Source organism: Amphiprion ocellaris, chromosome 8 (genome assembly GCF_022539595.1).
Source record: "Amphiprion ocellaris isolate individual 3 ecotype Okinawa chromosome 8, ASM2253959v1, whole genome shotgun sequence".
Lineage (NCBI taxonomy): Eukaryota > Metazoa > Chordata > Actinopteri > Pomacentridae > Amphiprion > Amphiprion ocellaris.
This window is the reverse complement of record NC_072773.1, coordinates 12,826,682-12,843,329: the sequence shown is the minus strand read 5'-3', so window position 1 is coordinate 12,843,329 and position 16,648 is coordinate 12,826,682. Positions and strand designations below refer to the sequence as shown.

Below are 16,648 nucleotides of genomic sequence, written 5' to 3'. Positions count from 1 at the left end.
CATGTTGAAAGACTAATTGATAAGTTGTGCAGTTTTGTTAGCACGTGAATAAAAGTGTGAGTTTTCATGGAAGTCATGAAATTGTCTAGGTGACCCCAAACTTTTGAACGGTAACGGTGTATGTCAGATGTGTTTCTTTGGTGGAACTAATCCTAAAGAGCAGTGTGTTAATTGCATTAGCATTGCTATTAGTGGACCAATCACACTGCCCCATCCTAGCCACATCATTACTTTAATCTATCAATATCAACCTTGATGATTTATTTCAAAGTAAACTCTTCCCATCCTAGCACCTTCGCCAAAATAAGAGTAAAGACTGTGCTAATAGAAACAAAACTGGGCCATTGTTCTGTTTGTCCAGGGCTCCATCAGCATTCAGCAGCACCACTGGGCTATCTCACTCAGTTCAGATATCTCACAGAGACCCTGTATATCAAGAACAAGCTCTAACACTTGTCAAGGTTTTTCCAGTGGGCCCTGAGAGCCCCTTTTCAATTCGCTGCAGTTCCCACACCTACTGAAACAGCCCTCAAACTGAATCACAGATCCACAATCCAGGACATTTCTATGCGAGTTCTCAGGTCACCAGCCTCAAACTCTTTACTGCTCATCATCCAAGAGAAAACAACAAGCTAAAAACAGTGCATCCATTAAAGGTCCCTCTTTTTGGAAAGAGGATTAGGGAGACCAGCCACAAAGGGAGACAGGGCAGTTTTGGAGGGGGAATGGGCCCATTTTGGGGTCAATACTGCATGAAATTGAATAAATAAACGAAGAAATCCCCTCTTTGTGGCCGGAGCGCAGCAGAGCCAGAGAATGGCCCATGGCGTTGTCACAATGAGGGACCCCAGCAAACCTTAGCAGCCTTCTTTCCCTCTGAAGCTGTAATTTACATCTCTCCCCAACCCTCCAAAAGTCCATCAGCTCCCCCTTCACCCTCCAACCAGTCCCTTGCTGTCGTCCAAGAGAAACCTTTTTTTGGCAGAGCCAGTCACCAAAACATAAAGTCCTCTTTGAGCCTAGTCCAGTTTTTTTTCTCTCCATCTCGCTCACTTCCGCTTTGAAGGACTTTAAACTTCAGAGCACTTTGAGCTGCTCACATGGGTAGAAACTGAACAGGACAAGGGATAAGAGAGGACAGACGGACAGCACTGAACCAGAGACATCAGCTCTGCTTGTTTAGTGAATGGATGACACGCATAATGAATAAGAACTACAATGTTTCAACAGCACCCATTAGCAAGCTTTGTTAGGCCACTAAAACTCTATTTTCAAAGACCTTCACTGCACCTTGAGGTTAACCATTAAAATTTCTGACCTGTTTAAGGTGGCATCAAACAAGCAAACCTCATCGTTCAGTCATTTTCACGATATGTATTTACTTTCTCAGTGACTGCATGTGATGTAAATAGTCTATACCAGGGGTGTCAAAGACGCAGCCCGCGGGCCAAAAGTGGCCTGCCAGAGGGTCAAATCCGGCCCGCTGGACGACTTTGTAAAGTGTACAAATTACTGAGAAGACATTAATTGCAAATTGTAAATTTGTAAAACTATAAATTCAAAATAATTTCTAAACCATAACAAGTTGTGTTGATCAAGAAGTAAAATATTAGATTGCTCATTGTTCTTTTGTCGTTTTGTCTCATTTTTGTAATATTTTGTCTTGTTATTGTTGCGTTTTGTCGTTTTTGTCTGACTTTTGTCATTTGTTTCATGTTTTTATCACTTTGTGTTTCCTTTTTTGTTTCACTTGTTCTTCGTCTTTATTTGGTCATTTTGTGTATTGCCGTATTTGCTGTTTTGGGTTTCCTTTTTGTTTCGCTTGTATTTTTGTCTTTTTTTTGGCATTTTTTGTCTCATTTGTGTCCATTTTTTGTAACTTTGTCAAATTTTTTGTCTTTTGTTTTATGTCGTTTGTTTCATTTTTTCCATTTTGCATCTCATTTTTGTAATATTTTGTCTTATTTTGGTGTTTTTTGTCTTTTTTGTTTCACTTTTGTCATTTTGATCATTAAGTAAAATACTATATCATTTAGTTCCAGATACCTGAGACTAAATGCTTTGTTTCTTTGTAGATACTCTGTGATCTGGAAGTTGTAATGTATAAATGATAAACTGAGGCATAATGTTGTTGAAATGTACTTTTTTAAAGAAATTTCAGGTTATTCATAATGTTTTTAAAAACATAATTCCTTAAATGTGAACATGTTTGCACTAAAACAAAGGAAACATTTGGAGCTGTGGTTATTTATAGGTTACTATGCTCTGATTTGACTGGTCCGGCCCACTTGAGATCAAATTGGGCTGAATGTGGCTCCTGAACTAAAATGACTTTGACACCCCTGGTCTATATGATATCTTCACTTTTTCAAGCTGTTGAGGAGCTTCTCAACAGCTTGGAATGCAATTATAGCCTCACTCTCAATTCTGTCATTTGTATGTAGGAACAAAAGACAGAAGTACACAACACTTGTTCTCACCTACTGCAATAATGGCAATACATAATGGAAACAGAAGTATCTTTATATTTGTTACACTGAATGTTACAACCAGCAATCCATATATGTACATCTGTAACAGTGTAACTTTAGCTCTATTTATACTTTACACTGCTTCAATGACACATTGTGTTCACAGGGAACATTCGGCACAGGTTTGCTCTGAGTGGCTTTCCTATTGTGGAGTGACATGTGGTGATCTGCAGATAACATCGTGGACCAGATTGCAGAGGCCATCTGGACGTTTGGACGCATGTGTTTTGGTGCTGACAAACGGAGTGATCACAGACTGGATCAGAGTGGGGTGAGCCTTGTGCTGAGTGAGCCATCAGACTTGTGAAGCGTCCAACAGAGCTAACAGCAGCTACTGCAAAACATGTAGTGCAGCTGATTATTTCATACATATATTTGGCATAATCAGACTAAGAATGCCACACCTGACATTCAATTAGACAGCAGACATAAATAGTCTGCGCATATGGGGAGGATGAAAAGGATGAATTGGTGGCAGAGAAACAAATTAGTGCCTTACACTGCACAATAATGGTCATTGGGCAAAAAGGGAAGAAGATCATAGAGATCCTCAGCTGTTTCAGACTCAAACAGTATTTACAAACCTGATAGACAACCACATTTAATGGACAGACAGCAGCTAGTTAAAGCCCTTTCTGTCTGGGAAAAAAAAGTCTTCTTCTGGCTTTGAAAACACTGATGCAACTGACCTATATTCTGTCTCAATTTCTCATTTTGGCAGCCAGTAATGCACCCAGTAACTGTGTTAGTTAGTTTCAGTTAGTTAGTTTCCAAGATCACATCCACTAACAAAATTCTTGAGTAGTAGAAAAAAGAACAGCAGAGATATAATAACGAGTTGAATTTACTATGAATCACATGTAATTATATAATAAAAACAGACCAGACTCCTCTAAAATATACACTACCGTTCAAAAGTTTGGGGTCACATGGCCAATCATCAATTAGCCTTTCAACACAATTAACTACCACAATGTAGCATTAGAATACAGGGGTGATGGTTGCTGGAAATGTTCCTCTGTACTCCTATGTAGATATTCCATTAAAAATCATCTGTTTCCTGCTAGAATAGTCATTTACCACATTAACAATGTCTAGACTGTATTTCTGATTCATTTAATGCTATCTTCATTGAAAAAAAAAAGCTTTTCTTTCAAAAATAAGAACATTTCTAAATGACCCCAAACTTATGAACTGTAGAGTGCATATTAACACAAGGAATCTGTCTATTTTTTCCTTTTTCAGCCACTTATCTTGTACATCACAGCTGGAAGCAAAAGCACAGAAAGACGGCTGTGGTAACTCATCATGTCACAATGTAGCACCATTTCCTAAAAGTCACCCTGTCAGCATGTGAGGAAAAAAATGCATAGCAACAGCTCAAACATGTATGACTCAAGCCTTTAATGATGCCATGTTAGCTGGCAAAAATGTCATCACAACGAACAAATGCCAAGAAAGGCCCCTTAGCAACCAGACCCTAGAATTTGTCAGCAGCTGTCAGGAACTGTTAAATAGCAGAGTGAGGAGCTTCTCTGGGTTAAATGACAGCCAAAAATCTCCAAAAATTGCTTGGTAAATGAACTTGTGTATCTGAAACTAATGTTTAAAGTCAAGAAAGTTACAGCGTAAGTCTTCCTTGTTTTTAACTCTCTGGTTATCGGTGTGGCCATCAGCTAGAACAGTTAACCGTCAAACCCAAAACTCACCAGCGGGCTTGAAAGACATGCTTCTTCAAAAATATACCGCTACAACATTTATCAGAACTAGAAATGGTGAAAACACAAAGAATCGTTGGATTTTCAACGTTGAGCTACTTATCGGTGACACATTAACTAAATAGAAAACATAACCGAAGCTAACCCTAAAATCACAGTTTCATCAGAACAGCTTTACACAGTTGCCCAGATAGCTCAGCTGGCTGAGTGTGTGACCCATAAACAGCCCATTTACTGCATGTCATTACCCCAGTCTTTTACCAATATTGTCTGTCTCTCTCTCCACTGTTCTATATCATAAAGGCCAAAAAAATAACTTAAAAAAAAAAAAGAATAGCAAAAAACATGCAATCGTTGTCATAGCTGACAAGTCAGTAGTGACGAGCTGTGACCAAGAGTCATGCAACAAAAAAGTCTGAGACTTTATGGCTGAACTGGGCTGAACTGCAGGCTGTGTATAGAAAGAGGAGATAGGAGACAAGAATGGGAACAATTTTAAGTGTAAGCAATAAAATATGTATGTGTAAAGTATGTGGAGCCAAAATTATTACCCCAGTATTGGTAACACTTGTGGATGCTTGGAAAAATGTCTTACATTGTTTTTCTTTTTTAGGATTTATGGCATTATGCCTTTGTTCTACTGCACTGAAGACATTTCAGAGTTCTCTCTACTTCAAGTCACAGCTATGCTGTTTCAATACAAGGTGCAAGACATTATTTTGCATTGAAAAATGAGCCCACAGTGAGGAAAAAATGTGACAGGAGTCTTTCATTTTTCTTCCCACAACCTCTGCATCCTTCACTAAGCCCACCTTCAAAAGCACTGCACAGCTGATCTTAAGACACACTGCATACAGTCTGTCAGAAGCAGTGGGAATGTGCTGACATTAGCAGACCCAAGCCTGAAACCCTAAGTATGCAAATGTTTCACCTATGAACGTATGTGTTTGTATAGTCTTTAAAATACATTTACAGAGCTACTTCTGCAGCACTGAATAATAAGCAATACAAGACCTACTTAGAGGTATGATGTGTGTGACACCCCTTGTTTGTGCCTTTGTTCCTGGGTGGATAACCTATAGACTGTAAATTACTCTTATAAAGGTCTGTTGATCAGGTCATCAAGCCTTTGTTTAGCTTGTGTTAAAATAACCATTCCCTCCATGCTTTTATTTTGATGAGGTATTTTTAACATTACAGGTTTTTACGGATGATACGGAAGTGTTTATCTAAGAAGTGGTTTGTTGGCATGAGGGAGACGCTTCCAGAAAGTCCGAAAATTCACGTAAGCATGGAAGGAAAACGGTTACATGCTGTTGCTGTCCGATGCAAAGGATGTGTCTAAATTTATAAGCACCTAGCTGGAATGGTAACAAACTCTTACGATGTTTCCTGAAGAAAGGAGTGAGGGACAGAAAGGTGAATTTGTGGTCAAAATAAGGCTGACGGCTGAACATAAATACAGGCTTTGTGAAACATCAGTACGCTTCACCATTGTCTGGCTGGGGTTTGCTACACAGACCATTTAATCTGACCCACCCTGATCCACCAAGACTTCAGCAGTGTAAGGATCTAAATATGGGTTCTAAAGATAGAGTATCTTATGCTGTATGGATTGCAAAGCCCCTGAGTCAGATCTGTGGTTTGTGTGATATGGGGCTTGGTTTGCAATTTAATCCCAGCTTTATCAAACATGTTTGCCATATTCTGTATCCTTTAGTGAGATTTGTGCAATGTTGTTCTATGGTTGGTTAGTAGTCCAGCATCACTCTATTGGGCAAATGACTTTTAACCCCTGAAAAAAGTTCCACATCTGGTTGTATTTGAGAAAGCAAACAAACATTGTAAAGTCTGCGGCCTCAGTTCCTAAACCAAATAGGAAACCCTCTTGGGAGAGCCTGTGCCGAGTCATACTGCAGACATCCATTCATCCTCCCCATTCACTGCTGCAGGTACCGCTCCCAGAACCTCCCTGAAAAAGCACTTTCCCAACTTTGTCCAGGTCATGATCTCCACGGGGACATTAGCGATCTCATGTTGCCTTGTTATAATTCAGGCCAAGCCACTCACTGTATCTTGTATCAGCCTGTTGCAAAGCGCTTCACGGGGCTTTTCACATACATAGTTTCACTGTTGGCTCCTGTCAAATACAGAGCAGCGTCCCAATCAGTGCGTCAGAAAAGTCTCTCTTGCCTGCATTCTTGACATTGTCTAATCCCATATTTGACAAAAAGGAGATCTGTAAACTGATACAACGTTGCAGACTTCTGATTTTTTCCACAGGACCCACTCCTGAATATGTTCACCTCTTTAACTGCCAAACAGACTAAAAAAAAAACTCAAAAAAAAGTTTGATTCATTTAACACTAAATTTGACCAATTTCACCAACAACTGGTAATGTCAAATTGGATCAGTCCTAGTCTAATTCACGGCTGTATGAATCTGCAAACATCTCTGGCTGAGGGAAGTTCTGCTTGTGCTTCTGGGTGTTACAGTGGTTTAGACTTGTTGACTTGAATTCTTAAAATTCCTGCTGCAGTCTTATGCCTCAAAGAAATGGCTTATCAACACACATGACTTAAAAAAAAAAGCACACAGATTAATTTGGAAACTGACATTTAGCCCCGTTGCAGTGTGATGAGTTAGCCTGGCACAGTACCTGCACTGCAAGGTACCAACAGTCTGGAGTGAGATGGAAGGCTGCACAGTGGCACAGTGGCACCTTCAAACATTAACTAAAGGCAAGTCAGCAGTTTATGCTCTGATCTGGTTCAGGTACATGAACTGCAATCAACACAAAAATTAAAACCTACAGGAAAAAGAAGATAAAATCTAGTATGATTCATTAAGGGATGTATTTTAGCCAAAATATTGAGTTTCACCTCTTTTGATTCATTTCGATGCCTTCAGCATTTGAAGGTTTGATTAACCTGTTACAAGCTGCATGATGAGACTCTGTGTTCCATTTGTGTGAAGCAGGAGAGAGTTTAAATCTGAGTAATAATAAAAAAAAACTCACACAGCCCCAGGAGTCTGCCACAGTAGCTGCTCTAGCTGCTGTTTAGACCCCACAGACTGTTACCTCCCGTCACCGCTGCCGTATATGTTATGTGTGTATGACTTCAGAACGGTTGAGGCTGCAGTGAACTGAAACCACCAGCGCTGTGCACAAGATGAGAGGTACAATCTTCAGCTATTTATATGCCTTGGCCCAGAGAAATTCGACGCTGGTCTTTCCCACCGAGTGGGGAGGGCCAGAGAGATGGAGCGGAGAAAAAATAAAAACAGAAAGGAAAGAGGCAGAACAGGCTCAAGCTTGTAGAGGAAGCTCAGTGCTGGCTTCCTGCATGTCTGTCCTCCTGGGCACCAGTCAGCTTGTGTTTGTGTGCAATTTTTGTTTGCTTACACAGCGTTGTCTGCAAGCGAACGTATAGAGAAGTCACTGACAGCCAAAGATGCAAAAGAGGTGCAGAAGTTCATGTATCCACACAAAAATGCATTGAGGAGCAATCTCTCCTGTCTGTGGCCCGAAACAAGGGTCAAAGAAGGCAGGACTTCCAGATGTTTCCTATCATCCCACAGCACTGACCAGACCTTCCTGGTCACCCTACTCTTTCTGTGTCACTTCTCAGAATTAAGAAGGAAGCCGAAAAGCATAGTAACTTACAGGCTACACATTTCCACTGCTGTCTTTACTGGACACCACGACATGGGTGAGTTGGTCCAAAAAAAAAAGAACTGGCAAACAACCATTTTTATGGTTTTGAAGGAAAATCCCTCAAGTCTACCAGGTATGACACCACTAACCATATTGCTAAGCCTTCATTTTGGTGCATCATGTCAGGGAAAATCCAGCTGCCTGGATGAAACCAACAAAGCACTGCCCTGTAGAAAATCCCCATAATTCTACAGAAATGATCGATTCAGACACAAACAAGGGAATATGTGGCAACAAAGACCTAAAGGGAGTAGCAATCACAGCACATGTGGAATTGAAAAGAGACCATCTTTTTTAAATGAGACTGCTTACAGTCTGCTCTGAGAGTTAATAGATTTAGAGTTTGCAATGATAACGCAAAGCAAAATGAATCCTCTTATCCCTTTTTTCACACCCCTTACCCCCATCTCACCTCCTGCCCTCCCACCATCCCGACATGCTTCCCTGCAGCACATTGGATTGCTGGTAATTACAAGGAGATGAGTGACATGGAGAATGGCTGAGACGCCCAAGCCGGATAACCATCTCCTTTGTGTGTCATTGCAATCATTGCGATTTAAAAGTGGTGCTACACAGAGGTTTGAAATCCGGAGGGTTGTGTGGGAGCACCAAGGGAGGTGGAAAATAAATCAATAGCAAGGGAACAGATAGTGATGAGGTGGTTGGTGGTGAGGGGTCAATCAGCTACTGTTCAATTTCTACCATGGACAGGATGTGAAACCCACAATGAGACTGACAGCAGAGGATGTTTCAGTCGCAATTTAGTGTTATTCAAAGCTTGATAGACCACGCCGACTGAGAGCGCCATTGGCCGATGAGACTGCTTTTACACTACAGACCAGGGCTGTCGCATTAGAAAAAATTGACAATGTGATATTTTTGATTAACAGCGATTATTCACCTGATGATTTGAATAATTTTATTAGGAAGGAATGGATCACGGGCTGCACAGTGGCTCGGTGGTTAGAACTTTAGCCTTGCAGCTAGAAGAGCCCCGGTTTGTAGGGATCCCTGCCTTCCTGGGATCTTTCTGCATGGAGTTTGCATGTTCTCCCTGCGCATGTGTGGGTTTTCTCTGGGTACTCCAGCTTTTCTCACAGTCCAAAAACATACTGAGGTTAAATGATGATTCTAAATTGTCCGTAGGTGTGAATGTGAGTGTGATTGTTTGTCTCTATGTGTAGCCCTGGGACAGACTGGTGACCTGTCCAGGTGTCTCCTGCCTTCACCCTCAGTCAGCTGGGATAGACTCTAGCCCCCTACAACCCTAATGAGGATTAAGCGATGTATAGATAATGGATGGATGGAATTGATCATTGTAGTATGACTGAGGTGATTCTGTAGTGTAGAGCATCAAAAATAAAAAATTTTAAAAAGCCATTTGGAACCTTTCTGATACGCTGTAACACTGGCAAAGGCATCCAAATTAGTGTGTGTGGTGCTGAGTGAAATTATCAAATAAATTAGTAATGTTGCAGGACACTGCAGACAGCATTCCTGTTGCTCCTTAATCTTGCTGTGCACATAAAGAGCCTGCATGTCAACAGATTCTGTACCTTGTAAATAAAGTTTAAAAAACTATCCAAGAACCCTTCACTGAGACAGACTTCTCTTGTACATTAGACATGGAAAATGACAACGTGTGGGTTTTCTTTTGTATTAAAAAACAAATGAAGTTAAAACATGAAAAAGTGAATTTCACATTGCAATTTCTTCAATGTGACCGTGACTACTGTTCACCACGCAATTCTGAAACAACATATGCAATGTTGTGTTTTCAGTTACAGTTCACCTGTCATGACTGGGGAAAACACCTCACACGTTATCTCTATTCCTGCCTCCATGTGCATTTAAACCACAACGCAAACACATCAAAATACCACAGATTCTAAGTTAGTGGTCACAATGTGTTCTAGGAAATGGAGACATTATCTGGGAGATGAGGAAGGCTGAGAATAAGCATCGCTTATTATCACACCGCTCCCAGAACCTCCCTGAAAAAGCGATATATCATCAAATGCTTGGAAGACGATACGATCCTACACTCTAACCATCATCGCTTTAGCCTCTTCACATCCTCTTCACCCCCAACCTCAACCATTCTATCTCTACTGAAACCATATGTTCTGAGCTCCCACAGCCAGACTTCCCTTATCAACACCACACTGAGCTGCATGGTGACAAAGCCTGGGCTCCCACAGAGGGAAGAGGGGCAGGCTCGGCTGGAACCCAGACACTGAACTTTGGGGGGATTTGGAAAGGACTGGCAGAGCTGCTGGGGACAAGTTCCTCCGTTTATCTTAAATGTCCGTGAATTCCTTCAGCGATGTAAGTCTCAACGCCAGAACACAACATAGATGGAGATTCACTGTCACATATAGGGTATGTTTGTAGAGAGGAGCAACATGTTTGTTTACACAGTACTGTATGCGCCCATATGTGAAGACTAATGAGGGCAATGATATGCATGTGTTCTAGCCTAAAGAAATCAACAAGATAACACACACAAGTCAATACAGTGTACATAGCTGGGGTTTCCTTTCTCATACTAAAAAGAATAATGCATTTTTTAGAGTAGTTATCAAATAAATACCTTATTGACTTCTACTGATTGGGAGAATCGGAGCTAAATCTTTACACTATTTGACATGAAGAGCATGCACTGTAAATAGTCATTCAAGAGAATTTTGAATTAATTTAATATTGTGTATAATTTAAACTCAGAATTCTTTTTTAGTTGATCTAAAAGTCCATTCAAGTGGAAGTAGCATTATTAAATTTGCTAGACAACTTCATCCTTCTTCAGTTCAGGATCTAAAGTCCTTAATTCTAATTCTAATAAAACTAATTCTCTTAAGTCGTTGTAGTTTTTTGGTCAAACATAATCCCTTTACAAGTTGTCACATGTAATGATTGTGGTCACATACTGTACAGTTGAAAGCCAAAGGTGCCAGTTCATGTGGTGATGAGGAGGAGCACGGTGAGGAACAATGCCAGTTTTCAGAGGTCCATAAGCTCACAGACTTCTCTGATTAATCTTTGGGGTTTCGTGATTATCACGACAGCGGAACTGCATGGGTCTGGGGGAGGACGTCCTGGTCGGTTTCACACCAGATGATAACCCCTGACTGACCGTTGTGTAAGTGAGAGAGGAAGCAGTGCCACAGCGACTGTCCCTCACATGCTAAAGGATGCTTCTAATAAACAGAAGCATGACATTTAAAACCATTCAGCGAGTTCAGGCTTTGGCTGGAACGATCATATTGAAGTTATATAAAGTGCAATACCGTTCAAAAGTTTGGGGTCATTTAGAAATGTCCATATTTTTGAAAAAAAAGCATTTTTTTTTCCAATAAAGATAACATTAAATTAATCAGAAATAAAATCTAGACATTGATTATGTGGTAAATTACTATTCTAGCTGGAAACAGCTGATTTTTAATTGAATATCTCCATAGGGGTACAGAGGAACATTTCCAGCAACCATCACTCCTGTGTTCTAATGCTACATTGTGTTAGCTAATGGTGTTGAAAGGCTAATTGATGATTAGAAAACCCTTGTGCAATTATGTTAGTACATGAATAAATTTGCGAGTTTTCATGGAAAACATGAAATTGCCTGGGTGACCCCAAACTTTTGGACAGTAGTTTAGGTGTAATCCTGAGTTGCATCACTGACTGAAAGATGATTTCTTACATCTTTGTGACACTGTGCTACAGTGAGTCGCCTGTACAGATAAACAGAATTATTTCAGGGGCTTTGAGGAAGTTCCTTAGCACGTGACAGCAGAGGGGGAAGAGGGAACCATGGCCATGCTAAGCAAACATTTATCACATGTGGAAATGGGAAACTGCACATAATCATCAGAATGTGCATTAGAAACTGGCAGCCTTTTACTGGCAAGTAAAAATGATAAGAATCGGTGCTTGTCTGCAAAGTGTGCAGGGTGCCTAAGCAAGAAACAAGACAGCCTGGATTCCTGCCAGCTTTTATAGCTGACCTCTGACCTTCCTGTGGAAGGGGCAACAATCGAGGGCATTTTGTGAGCCACAAAGTGTTATTATAATGAAGTTGCATTCGAGCTGTCACAATAAATGTAGTGAAGTTGGAGGCAAGCTCGTCCTATGACCTACACCTCACACCAGCTGCTTTGGCTTCAAACAAAAAATCAAGGAGAAATGTTTTAAATTGGATGGTCCTGAATATGCCTTTCTGTATTTTTGTGTTCCTGCATTGTGCATAATAAGTTAACCCTAAGGCTTTAAACAGTGCAGGTTTAGAACAAGGGTTAGGTGTTGTATATGGTCCAGATTTGGAATGAAGATGGGGTTGTAAGTGCTCCAAGAATCAGACTATTTCCAGGGAGGTTTTCTGTGGGTCAGATGAGGAAGAACCTGGGGTGCCGATGAAATGACAGTGTGAAGGATAACCTCCTTAAACACTTTTGACAATCTGGTCAATATCTGTGCAATACATCTGTCACTGAAATAGGAAATGCATAGGAGATACATTTTTACATTAAACTTTTTGCAAAAAGTTCCTTCTGTAAAGTTGAATACAATCTTTTTAGTTTTGCTGCTTGTACAATGCAGGAGCCACCTGCACTGTACAAGCAGCAGAGATGACAAGGGAGGATGAAGGGAGGAAAAGGACAACAGAAACTGACAAGAGGAAGTGACAGAGTGAATAGTCCCCAGCAGGTGGGAGCCATCTACACTGGCACTGTGCTGGGGCCTGAAAGGAGCGTGTAAAATTACCAGGACGCTCATTCATCAGGCAGCTCATGCACAATGAGGGAATAATTAACTGTGCTGAAATGGTTTCTTATTTGTGTCTGAAGAAGGGAGGCGTGCTGGTGTTGATAAATATTTATTTGCAAGTCCTACATGAACTGAGCAACCAGTCCTTTGATTCTCTTTAACACACAATGGAGAGGTGGGAATAAACCTCATGCATGAATAGAAATATGTTTCTGACATCAGGGCTGCTCCTAACGACTGTCTTCATTGTAATCTCAGAAAACTGGGATTAATGTCAATCAGTGCTTCCCAAAACCCAACATGACTTTGTTTAGTCCAAAGACATTCAGTCATAGAGGAGGAAAGAAAGCAGAGTTAAATAAAGTGAAGAATTTAATTACTCATGTTGATTATCAAAATAATGTTTCTGTTCTGACATTTATGAGAAGATTTTCATTGATAACAGCAGGTCTGAGCCGTTCAGGAGTGGGATGCCATTAATTCTGTGTGAACAAAAACTGTACATGTGACGCTTCAGTAACATAATACGGTGGAATTAAAGGTTAGAGAAGTAAACCAGCCCTCCGCGTGGACACAAAGTCACGCCAAACTCCGTCTACAAACCGCTGTGTTCTATCTTCACATCAAGCGCGTCCGCTACATCAGGGGAAAGTATTAAGTTGATTTCTCCTTTAAATGTCTGCCACTCATCGTGCTAAATGTTTGCCGAATTAAAAAGCGAGGTTTGCCATTTGATTAAATACCATCAGTTCCCTCATATAACAAGCATGAAGGTCGGAATAACAGGACCCCTTGAATTGATAGATTTATGACTGGAGTTTGGCTAGAACGTTGTGCCCGTAAAGGAGAGGCAATGTCAAACTCACCGACTGGAGGAAAAGCAACGTCCGAACATAATCCCTCTCGGTGTTGACTATTTCATTTAAAACACAAAGCCTGAGCCGTTGTTGTCGGTCCGAGTCCCTGGCGGCGTGGATCCCGTTCTCCTGGTGCCCGTCGTCCTCCTCCATCATGTTACTTCAACCCTTCGCTCGATGGCCAAATACGCGTCTTTTCCAAAGTATCCACACTCTGCTGCCTCAGTCCATTTTGCAGCTGCAAGTTTTCCCCCAAAAAGCCTCGGCAGCGGTGATGCTCGGAGCGACACAAGGTTGGAAGTAAAGTTGAGCAAAAGTAGCGAACGAGGCGCGGAGAGGCGGTGAAGGCAGCTCCAGGCTCCAGCTGAGAGGAGGCAACAGGAGGCCGGGTCAGAGCGCAGAGGCGGCGGCAGCAGGCAGGAGGAGGGACCCGCTGCAGGACACACATCCACCTCCGTGGTGCGCGGCACTAACATGCAGTTTATTAGAAAGCAGGGGTGCCAAACTCATTCCTGTCCATCAGTTTGATCTCAAGTGGGCCGAACCAGTAGAATCACAGCATAATAACCTATAAATAAAGACAATTCCAAATATTTCCCTTTGCTTTCGTGCAAAAAAGTACATCCTGAAAATGTTCACACCTAATGAACAATCTTTTTGCAAAACATTATGAACAACCTGACATTTCTTAAGACAAGCAAGTGCAATTTCAACAATATTATGCCTCAGTTTATCATTTACACATTACAACTTACAGAGCTACAAAGGCACTTAACATTCAAGTCACAGGTATCTGAAATTGAACAGTCGAGTATTTTACTTTATCATCAAAACAACTTAGCAAGATCTAGAAATCATTTTAAATTACCATTCATTTACACATCTGTGTAGTAATTCTAACACACAGACTAAAGTGGGAACTATTAAGGAAGAAGGTTAAGTTGTCCCCCTGCATTGTACATGTACAAAATTTATAGAATTAGAATCACCTCATAATAACTGCATTATGTTCCGTATTTCTCCTTATAAACTCTTCTATATTGAAAATACGGGCTCCAAAGTAGAAACTCAGAGCAACAAGATGAATACAGCTGTAATCACTGGAACTGAACTGCTTACAGCTGGATCTCCAATTAGCCTAATTACATGGACATGGTTATAAAGTGACATGTGAATGCCAGAACTTTGCCCAACTTTGGACCTGTGGGCTGAGTTTGTCTCCATGTCTACATCAGGGCTCCACACAAACGAATTTACAGAGAGGCCGAATAATCTGTTTGTGAGACTTCACAAACATGGAAAAGGACACAGGAATATCAGTGAGCGACTAAAAACCAGAGGAAACCCAGCTGCAGCAGGAGGTACAGAAGAAGCCATTGTACCACTAATCAGAGCTGCAGTGGTCCTAAAATGACACCACTAAGTTCACTATTTACATTTGAACAAGTGCTTTAGACTCGGCACCAGGGTCATCAGTGGAAATTAGAGTTTCTGTGACGCTCAGACAATGAGAAAGACAGTTCATATAATCACTAAGCATCAACCTCTGTGGACGGTGATCAAGCAGAAACACCATTGTTTGCTATTTGGTACAAAGCCAGCAAAATTCAACTTTGTTATAGGTCACAAAAGGAAGCCTACTGAATATTGGAAGCATATTCTTTGATCAGATGAGACCAAAACAAATTTGTTCAGCTCAGAAGGAGTCCAGTGTATTTGGCATGAACTGACCAGGACTACCACAGTGTATGCGTAGTCCTTACAGTGATGCACAGTGAAGGGGGTGTGATGATGTAGTGCTAGAAGTAATGCACTTATTGAAGTAATCATCAGTCATTTCACATTCAAATGATAATGCACAGGAGTGTACTTACTTCCGTTGTGTGTTGCAAGATTTGTCAAAAAGACAGATGCTTACACTACTGTTCAAAAATTTGGGGTCATCCATACAATTTCATGTTTTCCATGAAAACTCACACTTCTGTTCATGGGCTAACATAACTGCACAAGGGTTTTCTAATCATCAATTAGCCTTTCAACACCATTAGCTAACATAATGTAGCATTAGAACACAGGAGTGATGGTTGCTGGAAATGTTCCTCTGTACCCCTATGTAGATATTCTATTAAAAATCAGCTGTTTCCAGCTAGAATAGTCATTTACCACATTAACAATGTCTAGGCTGTATTTCTGATTCATTTAATGTTATCTTCACTGAAAAAAGTACTTTTCTTTCAAAAATATGGACATTTCTAAATGACCGCAAACTTTTGAATGGTAGTGTACGTTTTCTGACAAATTCAACAAGAGTCTCCAGAATAATTTATTTAAACTTTCAGTCATGCAACATATCTCAAATACTGTACATATTGAGTTAGTTATTTAAATTTAGGCCCCTATTTGTGTTTAGTACTGTCCCATATGTAGCTAGTCGTCAAATTTAGGAGAAAGGCGCCCTCTGGTGGATACAGCTGTACCTGTATCCACCAGACTGCACTGTTGGTCAACTGCCTCCAGTACAAAATCAGAATTAGAAACCCTCTAACTGTATAGTATACAGTCGTGACATTTCTTGGGAATACTTTGTCTCTTAGACTCATGCCCAACACGCTCCTAGTCTGATCGTCACAGATACTAGTCCATCCTTTTCCAATATAAATGCTAAATTACATGTGGCTCACACCTGTGATTGCTAATATTTACACAAATTAAAAAAGGATTTTATTAATTTATTGTTGTCAGGACTTGTCATGATTATCGGCCAAATCCAAAGAGTATTTTCTGTTAAAGCACATTAATATTTGAGGACAGTTTCAGGATATGAAGGCGTTCTTGCCGTCACTACTCTCTCCCTGGGGCCGTTGTAGTATCTGTTGTAATATCCGGCTTATTTCACTGCAATCATACTCAACCATACTGCCATTAATGCCACAGGCAACATTAATTATGTTCGTGGTGCAAAGATTTAGACCAGAGTGACTGATGTGTCAGTAGTTCATTCTAATGCAGCTAATTAGACGAACCGAGATCTAAATCAAGTTGCTTCAGGAGAGAAAGGTTTG

General features: G+C 40.7%; 1 protein-coding gene across 2 annotated transcripts in view; it reads right to left on the bottom strand.

Moving 5' to 3' along the window:
• The window catches only part of prex1 (phosphatidylinositol-3,4,5-trisphosphate-dependent Rac exchange factor 1), a 105,949-nt gene extending 91,355 nt beyond the window's left edge, over positions 1–14,594 (bottom strand). Inside the window, exons 1-2 of one of the 2 annotated variants that reach the window (XM_035942932.2) lie at positions 14,576–14,594; positions 13,596–14,154 (exon numbers count right to left, since the gene is read on the bottom strand). In XM_035942932.2, the coding sequence (XP_035798825.2) occupies positions 13,596–13,742 (147 nt within the window). In that variant the 5' untranslated portion in view covers positions 13,743–14,154; positions 14,576–14,594. Of the gene's footprint in view, positions 1–13,595; positions 14,155–14,575 lie in introns of those variants that run through there. The other variant, XM_055012797.1, reaches the window with a different exon arrangement.
• Between the last annotated feature and the right edge of the window lie 2,054 nt (positions 14,595–16,648).